Source organism: Pongo pygmaeus, chromosome 20, assembly GCF_028885625.2.
Source record: "Pongo pygmaeus isolate AG05252 chromosome 20, NHGRI_mPonPyg2-v2.0_pri, whole genome shotgun sequence".
NCBI classification, from domain to species: domain Eukaryota; kingdom Metazoa; phylum Chordata; class Mammalia; order Primates; family Hominidae; genus Pongo; species Pongo pygmaeus.
In genome coordinates, this window is record NC_072393.2 from 53,603,395 (window position 1) to 53,620,685 (window position 17,291).

Consider the following 17,291-nt stretch of genomic DNA (forward strand, 5'->3'; position numbering starts at 1 on the left):
TGGCTTATGCCTGTAATCCCAACACTTTAGGAGGCCGAGATGAGAGGATTGCTTGAGCCCAGGGGTTCAAGACTCAAGACTAGGCTGGGCAACATAGCGAGACCCCCCCCATCTCTAAAAAATATATAAAAAATAAAATGGTGCATTATATGGCACCTGAATAATAAAGCTATTAATAAAACAAAAATGAGGTAGCTGTGGTATGATGGGAAGCTACTCATCCTCCTGAGTAGCTGGGACCACAGGCGTGCGCCACCATGCCCAACTAATTATTTTAAGTTTTGGTAGAGACGGGGTTTCGCCATATTGCCCAGGTTGGACCTGGAGTCGGGAGACCTGGATGAGCTCTTCAGACCAGGTCCTCCAAGCACGTCTGGAGGAACCAGTGAATAATTATCAATGTGCTTAAGTGTGGGGCACAATGCAGGTGCCAACTTGTGCTTGTGGAAACCATGACTCACAATCAGAAAACACATGGTCATTTCAAGCAGGAATCTTTAAAGGAAAGAGGGCATCTACCTTCATTTCCTCTGAAGATTCTAAAAAGGCAAATCCAAAGGGAAACGAGAGAAAAAAAAAAAAAAAGCAAAAAAGGCTTTGTGAGATAACAGTGTTTTGAACAACTCTGGGATATCCTCATGTTGATTTTTTTTTTTTTTTTTTTAGACAGGGTCTTGCTCTGTTGCCCAGGATGGAGTGCAGAGACACAATCTCAGCTCACTGAAACCTCCACCTCTCAGGTTCAAGCGATTCTCCCACCTCAGCCTCTCGAGTAGCTGGGACTACAGGCGTGTGCCACCACGCCCAGCTAATTTTTTTAAATTTTGGTACAGACTGGGTTTCGCCATGTTGCCTAGGCTGATCTCGAACTCCTGAGCTCAAGCAGTCTCCCCACTTCGGCCTCCCATCCCAAAGGGCTGGGATTACAGGCGTAAGCCACCTCACCTGGCCTCATTCTGGTCTTTTTTTTTTTTAGTAGGGAAAACCACAATCTTTTGGAACCTTAATTTCTTCCTCTGTAAAATTGCATCTAGGGACTCTCTGAAATGAAATAAAATGCCTGGACAACTAACAAATGCAAAGGAAACTCACTCCACTCTGGTCAGGCCACGTGAGAGAGAGCTGGTACCTGGATTCTGCTGAATATTGTCAGCTTGGACTTGGAGGGATCTGCGGGGGGCCCGGCCGATGAGAAGGAGGCCATGGCTACCTGGCTCGGAGAAGCCGCACAGCACATATCCATCTTCGCCTTCTCTTTCCGGAAGCCGGAGAATCGCGGGGCCCTGGGGTTGCCCAAGAGCCGGTAGCCTCCACCCCGGGAGCAGGCTGGGCCCTTTCCACCTTTCGTGGTCCTTGAAGCCGCGCCATTCTCGGCTGGGGCCTGCTTCCTGGGCAGCGAGGCTCCCGGTGGCTCCTCCCCACCTAACTGGGTCTGCCGTTGGCCTGTGGAGGGGAAGATGTCCCCCAGGTCCAAGGTCCCTTTAGAGGATCGCAACTGCTTGGCCAGAGAAGAGATGTCTGGATTCCTGGAAGACTCCAGAGACGGCGCTGCAAGAGGCGTTGGAAACGCGGCCACTTTCAGTCCTCCCTTTGCGTCTCGTCTCGTGCTGCCGGGGGAGGCCTCTCTGGGAACCCCGGGTGCGGTTTTCCTCCTGCGGGCTGGGGAGCCCTCTGCCTCGGTGTTTCCAGGGCCGGCGTGGAGAGAGTCCACAGCAGGAGCCAGTGGCGGGGGCTGCTGCGGCCACGGCCCCTGCAGCGGCCTCAGGGCGGCTGGCTTGCCCTCGGGCGCAGGGAGCTGGGAGGAGGCTGCTGCGACCTGGGCGTGGGAGAAGATCCGCTGGGACTTGGTGATCATCTGGAACACCTGCATCTGCTCGTGGCTCACAAGAGGCTCCTGCGACTTGAGGAAGAGCTGGCGGAAGAGCGGCAAGGCATCCGCCGGGAGCCCCCCTGGCTTCTGGGCCTCCTGGAGGCCGGGCTCCCCGGGGTTCTGGCACAGGAAGGAGTCGCAGTCGAGCTTGACCTTCTTGGGGGCGCAGGGGTCATCTTCTCCGCTGGCCGACCTGGGGTCGCTCAGGGCCTCCCCGGGGGCCCTGAGGAGCGCGGGAGGGAAGGGCAGCGCGTCCTCCAGGCCGCCGCCGGGGCCGGGCGGGGACTCCTCTGAGGGGCTTGCGCTGCTGAGTCCCAGGCCACACTCGGAGCCCTCCCGCGAGGGCACGGCCGAGGGCTTGTGGACAACAAACACGTTGTTGCCTTTGCTTTTGGGGCAGCCCGGCAGGTTCCGGAGCCACTGGAAGCTGTGGCTCGATGGCTGGGAACTGGCAGGGACCATCTGGCCTCGGAAGAGAGGCAGGCAGGCAGGCACGGAGCCGCCCTCGGGCCAGGACTCCGCGGTGGACCGGGCCTGGAGCAGCGCGGTATCTGGCTCTGGCTCCGGCTCTGGCGGGTCGGGGGCGCCGTTCCCGGCGACCCTGGAATTAGGGGCTGTGAACACGTCAGTGGCCGGCTCTTTCTGTGGGAGGCGAGGCTCCTCCGGAAGCTCGGTGTCCAGCGCTGCTGGGGTCGCGGGGGGGCCGGCTGGGGTGCAGGACGAGGACCCCGATGAGGCGGGGCAGGGACAGGCAGTGTTCCTCCCTTCGGTGTCTGAAGCCCCCGCCAGGGCTGGGCCAGGAGAAGGGGTCTTCTGGTGGACGATGCTACTCACGATACGGCGCAGGAGGTCCCGGTGGGGCAGGAGGGAGCCGGGGGACCTGGCCTCTGGGGGCACCAGGGACCGCAGGCTGCTGGGGGGCAGTTGGCCGGCCGACTCGTGGGCGTGGGGGGAGTCCCCGCAGGCCTCTTCCTCCGTGGGGGCTTCCTTCAGGATGCACAGGCCGTGCTGGACCTCGTAGTGCCGGCGCAGAGAGCGGTAGTCGCAGTAGCTCTTGCTACAGCCCTGCTCGATGCACACGAAGGGCTTTGTCTTCTGGTGGGTGAGCATGTGCCCGGTCCTGAAGCCAGACACAAGCAGGGGCGTCACCGGGGCACCTGGGACCGGGCTTTCTGCTGTAGGACCCTGGCGGCCCCCAAAAGTCTGTGGTACAGTTGCACCACAATTCAGAAATTGTACTCAGCCCCCACCAGGTAAGACCACCCAGCAAACCCTGCTTCAGTCAAAGCCATCTGGCAGGGGAGTTCCTCTCCCCTCACCTTTAAGCAAACCCCTTACAGAAAAGTAAAAAAAAATCCAGCGGGGCACAGTGGCTCATGCCTGTAATCCCAGCACTTTGGGAGGCCGAGGTGGGTGGATCACTTGAGGTCAGGAGTTTGAGACCAGCCTGGCCAACATGTTAAAACCCGTCTCTACTAAAAATACAAAAAATTTAGCTGGGTGTGGTGGCACATGCCTGTAATCCCAGCTACTGAGGAGGCTGAGGCAAGAGAATCACTTGTACCCAGGAGATGAAGGTTGCAATGAGCTGAGATCGCACCACTGCACTCCAGCCTGGGCAACAGAGTGAGACTCTATCTCAATAAATAAACAAACAAACAAATAAATAAAATTTTAAAAAATAAAAATAAAATCCACTGAGGCCAAATCAGACTTCCCCAGAATGGGTTCCCAAGGAACACATAGACCTCTAGAGTTGCTCCTCAAGGACTTTGGCGCAGCTGATAAATAAGTTTTGAAAAAACACCATTCACTCCTTGGAGGTTCACAATGCACAGTAGCAAACTGAATTAATTTTTTGTTTTTGAGACGGATTGCTCTGTACCCAGGCTGGAGTGCAATGGCACGATCTTGGCTCACTGCAACTCTGCCCACCACGTTCAAGCGATTCTTGTGCCTCAGCCTCCAAGTAGCTGGGACTACAGGTGCGTGCCACCACGCCCAGCTAATTTTTGTATTTTTAGTAGAGACGGGGTTTTGCCTTGTTAGCCAAGCTGGTCTCGAACTCCTGACCCTCAAGTGATCTGCCCACCTTGGCCTCCCAAAGTGCTGAGATTACAGGCGTGAGCCACTGTACCCGGCACACAGTAGCAAATGTAAAAGCCACACAGAGAGAGACCTGTTTAACTTTCAGTGTCTCTCAAACTTATTTGCCCAGAGAACTGTTTTTGGTTTTGTTTTCAAAAAGCCCCTATTAGCATTCCTGAGAACCAGAATTCTGCAGAATAGACTGGAGGAGATGCTAACTTGGGGACGATCCTTCCTTTAACAAAGGAACCTGTGCCTTACCGTGGCAGACCCCTAAGAAGATGCTACCTGGAACCCCCCACAGCAAAGAAGCCGATTTACAGAGGCCCAATCCAAAGAAACATTATAGAGCCAAACAGCCAAATGTGCCTATAGTTTCTGCAAACAGAAATGCATGTAAATATGTATTGCATCACACCTACCTCTGCATTAACACATTATAAATATAAGCAGAGGAGTACATCACCCTCTGGGCCCCCAAGAGCCCGGCTCTGGACAGTCCTAGTCGATGTGGACTAAATCATAAAGTCTTTCCCCAAAGGCTCACCCTCGGCCTCTGTCTGAGGGACGCAACAAAGAGGGAATCAGGAGACCTAAGTTCTACCCCCAGCTGTTACCAACTTGTGACATGAGCAAATTGGCTCCCTTTTCTGGGGTAGGTGTGGGTGAGAGGATAAGATGAAAGATGGATTAGTCAAAGCCCCCTGTGAAAGGGAGGAGCCCAGTAAGAATGCAAAGTACTTTCATCTCCCACTTGCAGGTCTCCTGGTTTGAAAAACATCTGTCTTTCTTTCCCCCACAGGCAAGACAAGCTTATCATTTCCAAGACATTAAGCGGTAGCTCACACCTGTAATCCCAGCACTTTGGGGAGGCCGAGTCGCGCACATCACTTGAGGCCAGGAGTCTACTCCTGGCCAATATGGAGAAACCCCGTCTCTACTAAAAATACAAAAATTAGCCAGGCATGGTAGTGCATGCCTGTAGTCCCAGCTACTCAAGAGGATGAGGCAGGAAAATCACTTGAACCCAGGAGGCAGAGGCTGCAGTGAGCTGAGATCACACCTCTGCACTCCAGCCTGAGTGACAGAGCAAGACTGTCCAAAAAAAAAAAAAAAAAAAAAGAAATTTTGCTCCTGACACTTTTTAAGTCAAAAGTTAAAAGGAAAGAATGAGTTTTTTAAAAAAGAAAAAAACCCAAAAAAACAAACAACAAAAAAAAATAGAAAAGCAAAGCAAAGCTGGGGCCGGGCACAGTGGCTCACGCTTGTAATCCCAGCACTTTGGGAGGCTGAGGCAGGTGGATCACGAGGTCAGGAGTTTGAGACCAGCCTGGCCAATATGGTGAAACCCCGTCTCTACTAAAAATACAAAAATTAGCTGGGCAGGGGTGGCATGCGCCTGTAGTCCCAGCTGCTTGGGAGGCTGAGGCAGGAGAATCGCTTGAACCTGGGAGGCGAATGTTGTAGTGAGCCGAGATCGCGCCACTGCACTCCAGCCTGGGTGACAGAGCAAGACTCCGTCTCAAAAAAAAAAAAGAAAAGAAAAACAAAGGTTCATGCTCCATTGCCATGTTCTAGAAGCAGGCGTCTCATCTTTCATGTCCCGTGCTATCCAAACACACAGAGAACACAGATCCGTTTTCCTCAGACACCTACCAGAGACTCAGGACATAGCCCTATAAAGTTAGCCCAACTCCTCCCATGACACAATTGACTCAGGAGCCAGCTGTTAGGCGTTTTTAACCCACAAGGGGCCCATCTGCAAACAGAAGCAGTAGCTTCCTCACAGGTGTGAATTTAGGGGCCGGGACAGCACCCACTCTCTTCCCTGCGCCCTGATGATGTGAGAAGAACAGAGTGGGCTGGGCACGGTGGCTCACGCCTGTAATCCCAGAACTTTGGGAGGCCGAGGCGGGAGGATCACTTGAGGTCAGGAGTTCAAGACCAGCCTGGCCAACATGGCGAAACCCTGTCTCTACTAAAAATAATACAAAAATTAGCCGGGCGTGGTGGTGGGCACCTGTAATCCCAGCTACTCAGGAGGCTGAGGCAGGAGAATCACTTAAACCCGGGAGGCAGAGGCTGCAGTGAGCCAAGATCATGCCACTACACTCCAGCCTGGATGACAGACAAAAAAAAAAAAAAAAAAGCATGGAGTGGCTGTGGCTGCGGCTGAGCAGAGGTAATACACATCTGGAAAACCCAACAGAAGACGAGACAGGTTGATCTGGGAGGATAGGAAGACCCAGGAACATGCTCCACCCCCAGCCCCTGAACAGATGTTTTTCTGACCAGACTCCTACATACAGGTGGTCCTGGCGCTTAAAGGCCTTGCTGCAGATTTTGCAGACGTGCTTCCTTTCCTGGCTGTGTGTCAGGTAGTGCTTGCTCAGAGAACTGGCACTGCTGAACACCTTCCCGCACAGGCTGCAGTCCAGAAGTGGGTTTTGAGGGGAACTGTGCTGCCGCTTTCCTTTCCTGGCACTCCCCGAGGTGGCCCTTCCTCCTTCGTCAGCCTCTTTAGCCTTAAGCACACCTAGCCCCAGGTCTAAACAGAGGGAGAAAGCACAGGTTATACACAGCCAAGGCAACCAAGTGAAAAGTGCGACTAAGGTACTCCACACCTCTTAGAACCATGGTGGCCTTCTAAGTGTCGTGCAAGAACTCTTGCTCCACACAAAGTAAACAAGGTTCGGGAGCAGGTGAGGGGAACAGAAGCCCTGCAGGATGGCACCCGTACTTGGTGCCACGTGTGGAGGGATGACTGCAGGCTGAAGCCCTTCCAGAGCAGCATGACCGCAATGGGCTGGGCTTTATGACCACACCATCACCTGGTACTTTTGGAAGGGCAATTAGAAATATATTATCCAAAACCTTGGGAGAGTGGAAATCCTTGCACACACCCAGCCAACTCTGTTTCGGGGGTTTTCACATGAGGAAATCATGTAGCTTTTGTACAAAGACCTAGCTGCAAGGGGGTAAACCGTCACACTGCTTTTCCTGCTGAAATGTGATAAACAACCTAATATCTGGGTTGGGCGTGGTGGCTCACACCTGTAATCCCAGCACTTTGGGAGGCCGAAGCAGGCGGATCATTTGAGGTCAGGAGTTCAGGACGAGCCTGGCCAACATGGTGAAACCCCGTCTCTACCAAAAATACAAAAATTAGCTGGGCATGGTGGTGTGTGTCTGTAATCCCAGCTATTTGGGAGGCTGAGGCACGAGAACTGCTTGAACCCAGGAGGTGGAAGCTGCAGTAAGCTGAGATAGCACCACTGCACTCTAGCCTGGGCGACAGAGTGGGACTCTGTCAAAGAAAAAGAAAAAGAAAAGAAAAAAGAAAAGAAAAGAAAAGAAAGAAAGGAAGAAAGAAAGAAAGACAAACAGAAGGAAAGACAGAAAGAAAGACAGGAAGGAGGGAGGAAGGAAGGAAAGAGAAAGAGAGAAAGAGAAAGAAAGAAGGAAGGAAGGAAGGAAAGAAGGAAAGAGAAAGAGAGAAGGACAGAAGGAAAGAAGGAAAGGAAAGAAAGAAAGGAAAGAGAAAGAAAGGAAGAAAGAAAGAGAAAGAAAGAAAGAATCAGATGGACTAGTAGGATTATGAGCTGGTTTTATTTTCTTTTTGTATAGGTAAATTGTTTATATTTTATGTATCCCTTGGATAAAATGATAAAATATAGAGTTATGAATCACATCACCCAAGAAACAGTTAAAGGAACTGGGAATATTCAGTTTGGAGAGGTCAGACGTCTTCAAATATCTGAAGGGCCAGTGTATACAGGAGACAGCAGACTGCTTCTGTCTTGCTCTAAGTACAGTAGTGCGATCACAGCTCATTGCAGTCTCTAAGTCCTGGGCTCAAGTGATCCTCCCACCTCAGCCTATTGAGTAGCTGGGACTACACGGGCTACCACCACTCCCAGCTGATTTTTAAATTGTTATTTGTTGTAGAGCTAGGCTTGGTGAATGAAAATTAAAGGGAAGCTGACCTCACACCACTGGAAACATAGGGCCACGGATGCAAGGACTTGGCCTTGCTCACTGCTGTGTTCTCAGGTGCTAGAGTTCCCATTCTGGCACTCATAGGCACTCAATAACTGTATGTTAGATGAAGGAATAATAAAAGATTTTTCTACTTTTTAGATTGACCTGAAAGGTGGATTAGACTGTCTTTTTTATTTATGTATTTATTTTTTGTTTGAGACTGAGTCTTACTCTGTTGCCCAGGCTAGAGTGCAGTGGCACAATCTCGGCTCACTGTAACCTCTGCCTCCCAGGTTCAAGCCTCAGCCTCTGCAGTAGCTGGGACTACAGGTACCTGCCACCATGCCCGACTAACTTTTGTATTTTTAGTAGAGATGGGGTTTCACCATGTTGGCCAGGCTGGTCTCGAACTTCTGGCCTCAGGTGATCCACCCACCTCAGCCTCCCAAAGTGCTGGGATTACAGGTGTGAGCCACCGTGCCCAGCCTGCCTTTTTAATTTCTTATTTCTTGTTATTTTCTTAATAGAGATGGGGTCTCACTATGTTGTCCAGGCTAGAGTGCAGGGGTTATTCACAGATGCAATCATAGCTCACTGCAGCCTTGAACTCCTGGGCGTGAGCAGTCCTGCTGACTCAGCCTCCCAAGCAGGTGAGACTACAGGTGCACACCACCATGCCCAGCTAATTTTTATTTTTATTTCTTGAGACAGGGTCTTATTCTGTCACCCAGGCTAGAGTACAGAGGTGCGATCACAGCTCATTGCAGTCTCTAAGTCCTGGGCTCAAGTGATCCTCCCACCTCAGCCTATTGAGTAGCTGGGACTACACGGGCCACCACCACTCCTAGCTGATTTTTAAATTGTTATTTGTTATAGAGACAGGGTCTCACTATGTTGCCCAGGTTAGTCTCAATCTCCTGGACTCAAGCAATCCTCCTGACTTGGCCTCCCAAAGTGCTGGGATTACAGGCGTGAACCATTATGAAGCACCTGGCTTAAACTGCCTTATGAGATGGCAAGTTTGTTTGTTTGTTGAGATGGAGTCTCACTCTGTTGCCCAGGCTGGAGTGCAATGGCGCCATCTTGGCTCACTGCAACCTCTGCCTCCTGGGTTCAAGTGATTCTCCTGCCTCCACCTCCTGAGTAGCTGGGATTAGAGGCGCCTGCCACCATGCCAGGCTAATTCTTGTATTTTTAGTAGAGATGGGGTTTTGCCATGTTGGCCAGGCTGGTCTCAAACTTCTGGCCTCAAGCGATCCTCCCACCTCAGCCTCCCAAAGTGCTGTGATTACAAAGTGCATGAGCTACCGCGCCCAGCCAAGATGGCAAGTTTGGAAATAATTTTTTATCAGGGATACTATGGAGATGGGATCCAAGAATTCAATGAGCCAGGGCATGGGAAGAGCAGGAGGTTGCTCTAAAGGATCCAAACGTGCAAATTCTCTGTGGCTCATGAGATGCAGCGTGACAGACACAGCAGAAGGGAAACTGGGCTGGGAGTCTTGAGGCCTAGACTCTCCTCCCAATCCTGCCTGTGGCCATTTGTCATGGAACTTGCTTGGCCTTTGTCTTTGTCCTCTGAGAAATTACTATAATGAGTAGTCAAATAACTCCAACAGTTTCAACAAGGAAAAACCGGGCTCCCTCAGGTGAAAGTCCTTAGCCTTACTCAGTCACTTAAAAATGCCTATTAAAATCGAGACCATCCTGGCTAACACGGTGAAACCCCGTCTCTACTAAAAATACAAAAAATTAGTTGGGGGCAGTGGCGGGCGCCTGTGGTCCCAGCTACTCGGGAGGCTGAGGCAGGAGAATGGCGTGAACCCGGGAGGCGGAGCTTACAGTGAGCCGAGATCGCGCCACTGCACTCTAGCCTGGGCGATAGAGCGAGACTCCATCTCAAAAAACAAACAAACAAAAAAGCCTATTAAAGCAACTAGAAAACTAGAAAACAAAACGTTTTTAAAAATTGGCAAGGAGGCCAGGCACGGTGGCTTATGCCTGTAATCCCAGCACTTTGGGAGGCCAAGGAGGGTGGATCATGAGGTCAGGAGTTCGAGACCAGTCTGGCCAAGATGGTGAAACCCCGTCTCTATTAAAAATACAAAAATTAGCTGGGCGTGGTGGTGGGTGCCTGCAATCCCAGCTACTCGGGAGGCTGAGGCAGGAGAATCCCTTGAACCCGGGAGGTGGAGGTTGCAGTGAGCCAAGATTGCGCCACTACACTCTAACCTTGTGACAGAGAAAGACTACATCTCAAAAAAAATAAATAAATAAATAAAAATTGGCAAGGATACTGAAAAACAGGCAAACAGAGGAACTAGCCTGGGAAGTCACTTGATCTTCTTAGAAAACAGTGTTATAAGGGCTCTGCAGTTTTTTAACATTTATTTATTTATTTATTTATTTATTTGTTGAGATGGAGTCTCACTCTGTTGCCCAGCCTGGAGTGCAGTGGCATGATCTCAGCTCACTGTAACCTCCACCTCCCAGATTCAAGCAGTTCTCCCGCCTCAGCCTCCCGAGTGGCTGGGATTACAGGCACCACCACCATGTCAGGCTAATTCTTTTTTTTTTGGAGACGGAGTCTTGCTCTGTTGCCAGGCTGGAGTGCTGTGGTGCAGTCTCGGCTCACTGCAACCTCCGACTCCCTGGTTCAAGCGATTTTCCTGCCTCAGCCTCCCAAGTAGCTGGGATTACAGGCACGTACCACCACGCCCAGATAATTTTTGTATTTTTAGTAGAGACAGGTTTCACAATGTTAGCCAGGATGGTCTCGAACTCCTGACCTCATGATCCGCCTGCCTCGGCCTCCCAAAGTGCTGGGATTACAGACGTGAGCCACCACGCCTAGCCAATTATTGTATTTTTAGTAGAGATGGGGTTTCACCATGTTGGCTAGGCTGGAGTGGAAATCCTTACCTCAAGCGATCCGCCCCCCTCAGCCTCCCAAAGTACTAAGATTATAGGCATGAGCCACCATGTCCGGCCAGCGCTATAAAATTGTTTAATGCTCCATCTGGGTAAACTGACTTTGAGGAAAATATTCAAAGAACTAATCCAAAAGAAAACTCAACATGTACAAAGTTGTTCACAGAAACACTTTAACAGTCCAAACAGCAAGAATATGGTCTAACAGTCCAATGGAATAGCTATTTCAGTGACCCTCAGTATGAAGGTCTACCTTCAATATGAAAGCAAATACACCAACTCTTACAACTTAAATGGAATTATATACTTCATATTATCTCTGCAAGACTATATATGTCTGACTTTACCCACACGTTTAAAAATTTACAAGTGAGGTCAGGTGTGGTGGTTCATGTCTATAATCCCAAGCACTTTGGGAGGCCAAGGTGGGCAGATTGCTTGAGCTCAGGAGTTCGAGACCAGACTGGGAAACATAGTGAAACCCCTTCACTACTAAAAATACAAAAGTTAGCTGGGTGTGGTGGCACACATTTGTAATCCCAGCTACTCAGGAGGCTGAGGCGGGAGAATCACTTGAGCCTGGGAGGCGGAGGTTGCAGTGAGCCGAGATTGTGCCACTGCACTCCAGCCTGGGCGACAGAGCGAGACTCTGTCTCAAAAAAAACCAAACCAAAACAAACAAACAAAAATGAGTATCTCTCCAGTGCTTTAAGGTCTATGAAGTGTGTTTCCAATAGTTCCTTCTTTTGTTTTACTGTGGGGGAGGCAGAGAGGATATTATTGTCCACCTGCTTTATGGATAAAGACACTGGGGTCTAAGAAGGTCTGACAACCAAAGATCAGAAGGGACCGGACCCCAGTTCATTCTGGAAATGTGACATCAGCCTCTAAGGTGTGGTAATGGGAAGGAAAGTCTTTTGTGAAATCAGCCTCTAGGGTGTGGTAATGGGAAGGAAAGTCTTCAGTAAATGCTAACATCTGCCCACACACCATACAAAAGATAAGGATATCCCCAAACACCTAAGTTTCTGAACATTATTCCCTAGAATGAGTGTTCTGTTTCCTTTACTAAGAATTGGGGGCCAAGCGTGGTGGCTCACGCCTGTAATCCTACCACTTTGGGAGGTTGAGGTGGGAGGATCACTTGAGGTCAGGAGTTCGAGACCAGCCTGGCCAATATGATGAAACCCCATCTCTACTAAAAACACAAAAGTTAGCCGGGCATGGTGGCAGGCGCCTGTAATCCCAGCTACTCAGGAAGCTGAGGCAGGAGAATTGCTTGAACCCAGAAGCCAGAGGTTGCAGTGAGCGGAGAATAGACCACTGTACTCTGCCTAAAAAAAAAAAGAATTGGCCGGGCGCAGTGGCTCACGCCTGTAATCCCAGCACTTTGGGAGGCCGAGGCGGGTGGATCATGAGGTCAGGAGATAGAGACCATCCTGGCTAATGCAGTGAAACCCTGTTTCTACTAAAAATACAAAAAAATTAGCTGGGCATGGTGGCGGGCGCCTGTAGTCCCAGCTACTCCGGAGGCTGAGGCAGGAGAATGGCATGAACCCAGGAGGTGGAGCTTGAAGTGAGCCGAGATCGCGCCACTGCACCCCAGCCTGGGCAACAGAGCAAGATTCCATCTCAAAAAAAAAAAAAAGAATTGGGAAACAATTCCCAAGTAGGAAAAAAGGTGACTGTTCCCTAAGTCACCTGTAGGAGGGAAAAATTTTCTTAACCAATCCATGCAGAATCAGTCCCTAGCTGTCCACAGAAACTGCTGAACATCCTGCAGGGCCCTTCTACCCAGGTGACAGCCTCACCTTGTAAGGATGCCTGAGACTCCGAATCTGCGTACTCCTCCAGCAGTTTCACAGAATCACTGTCCTTCCCGGAGTACAGGGACAGGGTGTCTAAGTTGTCCTCCAGCACCTCGCTGGACATGTCAGGCGTTGGGAGGCTGGGGTCCGGGTCCAGACCACTCAGGTCAGCATAAAGAAAGTCTCGCGTGTTGGGACCCAAATCCCGGTTGAGGGTGTCGCTGCAGTTGAGCCCTTGGCTCTCTGAAAATGAAGGGAGGTGCATTTCTGATGGGAGGGCACCCTCGTCTCCAAGGCTGTACTGGTCCATGGCTCTCCACTGCCAGGTCTTGACCAGGAGCTACTCTCCAGATAAGCAGAACCATGTAAGGAGACAGGGAGGAGAGAGCCCTTGATGGCAACTAATTCCTGAAAATGAAGCAAGAAGAATGAAAGTTATTAGGTGGCAAAACAGCATTGTGGGCAGAGCACGGACTTGCAATGCAAGCAGACCTCGATCTGGGTCTGTTCTCTGCCTCATAACAGCCATGTGGCTTTGGGCAAGTCACTTAAGCTCCACGAGCCCCAGGTGCCTCATCTGTAAACTAGGCATAAGAGTACCTCCTTCACAAGGTTGTTGTAACAAATAAATAAAAGTACTTCCAGCAACATGGTGGACTGAACCGACCTCTTCCTCCAGCTATAAACATATACATATATGACAAAAGATAATTTTTTAACACATAGCCTAGGTCAAAAGACAGGAAAAATCCCAAGTGCCAGCAGCAACAAGAAAACTCAATGCTGGAGGTGTAAGCTCACGTAGGCCCCAGGGGAAAACCAGAATCAGATACAGGGCCTAGAGCCATTTGTCCAATACGGTGGCCACGAGCTCCATGTGGTTATGAAGTACTTGATTTTTTCTTTTAATTTTTTACAGATATCAAATCGAAAATGGATAATTTTTTTTTAAGATACGGGGTCTCACTATGTTGCCCAGGCTGGTCTCGAACTCCTGGGCTCAAGCAATCCTCCCACCTTGGTCTCCCAAAGTGCTGGGATTACAGGTGTGAACCAGCACACATGGCCCTGTGAAGCACTTGAAATGTGACTGGATTTGGAAAACTTAGTACCAAAAAAATGTTAATTTAATACATTTCTATATAGATTAAATGTGGAATGATAATATTTTCTTTTTCTTTTTCTTTTTTTTGAGATAGAGTCTCATTCTGTCACCCAGGCTGGAGTGGCGAGATCTCGGCTCACTGCAACCTCTGCCTCCCAGGTTCAAGTGATTCTCCTGCCTTAGCATCCTGAGCAGCTGGGACTACAGGCGCATGCCACCACACCCGGCTAATTTTTTTATTTTTAGTAGAGATGGGGTTTCACCATGTTTCCCAGGCTGGTCTCGAACTCCTGACCTCAGGTGATCCACCTGCCTTGGCCTCCCAAAATGCTGGGATTACAGGCGTGAGCCACTGCGCCCAGCCTGGAATGATAATATTTTCCATATAATGGGCTAAATGCAACATGTTATTAAAATTAACTTCATCTGCTTATCTTTTTAATGTGGCTTCTAGGAAATTTAGACTATATATGGCTCGTATTCTGTATTATCGAATGCTGCCCTGCCGGCTGGGACCTGGGATGATAACAGACACGTGGGAGAGGGAAACAGCGCCTTGAGTTCCCAGGAAACAGAGGCCTGGGGCCCTGGAAGAGCTGAACCATCCATAGGAAAACTAAATAAATGAAAAGAAAAGCTTCACGCAAGCCTAGAAAAGTACCCCCAAGAACTAGAAAAAAATAGCACAGTGAGAGATGACAAAACTGAGCATTCTACAAGTCTACAAAAGAATGACAATTACCCTGATGACAAACTTCTCAACAGAAACAAGCCTCGAAGATAAGAATATCATCAATGGACTAAGGAAAAGTCAGCCAGCACAGAGCTCAACATACAGGCATGAGAGAGAGAGGGAAGAGGCTGGGCGCCAGGGCTCCTATCTGTAACCCCAACACTTTGGGAGGCAGAGGAGGGAGGACTGCTTGAGGCCAAGAGTTTGAGACCAGCCTGGGCAACACAGCAAGACTGGCTTCTACAAAAAATTAAAATATTAGCCAGGCGTGGTGGCGTCTATCTGTAGTCCCAGCTATTCAGAAGGCTGAGGCAGGAGGATCACTTCAGCCTGGGAGCTTATAGACTTTTACACACAAGGCCTAAGAATCTACCTTATAGACCCTGGTCCAAAAAATGACTAAAAGTTTTAAGTCAATTGGGGAAAAAAAAAAGAGATGATGGTAACTTCATACTTTTAAGCTTGCACACTAAAAGAATCTAAGTATAACCACCAAGAGAAGAAAAATAAACCACATAACATCTAAACTAGTAGAATTTATTCCCCCCAAAATGGGCAGGGGGAGTGGGGGAGCAGAGTTTACTTTAAAGCACTGTAGGGAAAAGAGAGAAAAGACTCATAGTACTGCAATTAGGAATTAAAGAGGAAACACATCACTAATGACCTTAGAAAAAATTAAAAGGATTATAAAAGAACACTACAGGCCAGGCGTGGTGGCTCACGCCTGTAATCCCAGCACTTTGGGAGGCTGAGGTGGGCGGATCATGAGGTCAGGAGATCGAGACCATCCTGGCTAACATGGTGAAACCCCGTCTCTATTAAAAATACAAAAAATTAGCCGGGCATGGTGGTGGGCGCTTGTAGTCCCAGCTATTCGGGAGGAGGCTGAGGCAGGAGAATGGCGTGAACCCAGGAGGCGGAGCTTGCAGTGAGCCGAGATCGGGCCACTGCACTCCAGCCTGGGCAACAGAGCGAGACTCCATCTCAAAAAATAAATAAATAAATAAATAGAAATAAAAGAATATTATAAACAACTGTATTCAGATAATTAAAAAATTAGATAACTTAGATACATTAACTTAGTTATTTAGACAACAGATTAAAATGGGCAAACTGCTAGAAAGATACAAATTACCAAAACTGACTCAAGAAGAAACAGAATTTCTTTTTTTTTTTTTTTTTTGAGATGGAGTTTTGCTCTGTCGCCCAGGCTGGAGTGCAGTGGCGCAATCTCAGCTTACTGCATCCTCCGCCTCCCGGGTTTAAGCAATTCTCTGCCTCAGCCTCCCGAGTAGCTGGGATTACAGGTGCCCACCACCACGCCCAGCTAATTTTTTTTTTTTTTTTTTTTCCCGAGACAGAGTTTCACTCTGTCGCCCAGGCTAGAGTGCAGTGGCACCACCTCTGCTCACTGCAAGCTCCACCTCCCAGGTTCACGCCATTCTCCTGCCTCAGCCTCCCAAGTAGCTAGGACTACAGGCACCCGCCCCCGCACCCAGCTAACTTTTTGTATTTTTAGTACAGATGGGGTTTCACCATCTCGGCCAGGGTGGTCTTGAACTTCTGACCTCGTGATCCACCCGCCTCAGCCTCCCAAAGTGCTGGGATTATAGGCATGACCCACTGCACCCGGCCAAGAAACTGAATTTCTGAATAGACCTATGAGAAATAAAAAGACTGGGCCAGGCACAGTGGCTCATACCTGTAATCCCAGCACTCTGGGAGGCCGAGGTGGGCAAATCACTGGAGGTCAGGAGTTTGGGACCAGCCTGACAAACATGGTGAAACCCCATCTCTACTAAAAATATAAAAACTTAGCTGGGCATGATGGTGGGCACCTGTAATCTCAGCTACTCAGGAGGCTGAGGCACAAGAATCACTTGAACCTGGGAAGCAGAGGTTGCAGTGAGCTGAGATCGTGCCACTGCACTCCAGCCTGAGCGACAGAGTGAAGCTCCATCTCAGAAAGAAAAGAAAGAAAGGACAGGACAGGACAGGACAGGAAGAAAGAAAAAGACTCAATTAGTAATTTTAAAGCTCCCTGTACATCTTGCCATAGAAACACCAAAAACAAAAAATCAACTTTATCAAAACTCTGGAAAGCAGTCAAAGCTTTATAGCAACCAAGCAAACCCTAAGAAAAAGATGCCTTTGATGTTAAAAAAAAAAAAAAAAAAAAGGCTGGGCGCAGTGGCTCACGCCTGTAATCGCAGCACTTTAGGAGGCCGAGGTGGGCAGATCACCTGAGGCCAGGAGTTTGAGACCAGCCTGGCCAGCATAGTAAAACCCCATCTCTACTGAAAATATAAAAGTTAGCTGGGTGTGGTAGTGCATGCCTGTAGTCCCAGCTACTTGGGAGGCTGAGGCAGGAGGATCGCTCGAACCCAAGAAGCAGAGGTTGTAGTGAGCCGAGATTGTGCCACTACACTCCAGTCTGGGTGACAGAGCAAGACTGTCTCAAAAAAAAAAAAAAAAAAAAAATGGTGACTTAAACCCAGTGGGAGAACTTTGTGGCATATTTAACTTACCCCTGCCCCATCCCTACTCCCTGGCTCAGCAGTGGTCTTGAAGGTAGCAGTCCATGTTTCTGGTGTGGGTTCCCTGGTGCTGGAGGGAACAGAGAGGATCTGGTTTTCAAAGAACAGTGGTTGTCTGTCTGTCTGACCTGTCAGTGGCTCCCTGAAAGCCCGATGCAAAGATCTTGCCTTTTTTTGTGCCTACGTGGCAGCTCTCTGGGGTGCAGAGTGGCTACGGCCAGGGCGTTTGTTGCAAACA

At 49.5% G+C, this 17,291-nt stretch overlaps 1 protein-coding gene across 13 annotated transcripts in view; it reads right to left on the bottom strand.

Moving 5' to 3' along the window:
• ZNF541 (zinc finger protein 541) overlaps positions 1–17,291 on the bottom strand; it is a 53,109-nt gene that overhangs the window by 21,977 nt on the left and 13,841 nt on the right. For 5 of the 13 annotated variants that reach the window (XM_054462109.2, XM_054462115.2, XM_054462117.2 and 2 more), the window contains exons 3-5: positions 12,682–13,086; positions 6,266–6,506; positions 1,130–2,990 (exon numbers count right to left, since the gene is read on the bottom strand). In XM_054462109.2, coding sequence (XP_054318084.2) covers positions 1,130–2,990; positions 6,266–6,506; positions 12,682–12,988 — 2,409 coding nt within the window. In that variant the 5' untranslated portion in view covers positions 12,989–13,086. Of the gene's footprint in view, positions 1–1,129; positions 2,991–6,250; positions 6,507–12,681; positions 13,087–17,291 lie in introns of those variants that run through there. The other 8 variants (XM_054462106.2, XM_054462112.2, XM_054462119.2 and 5 more) reach the window with 4 other exon arrangements.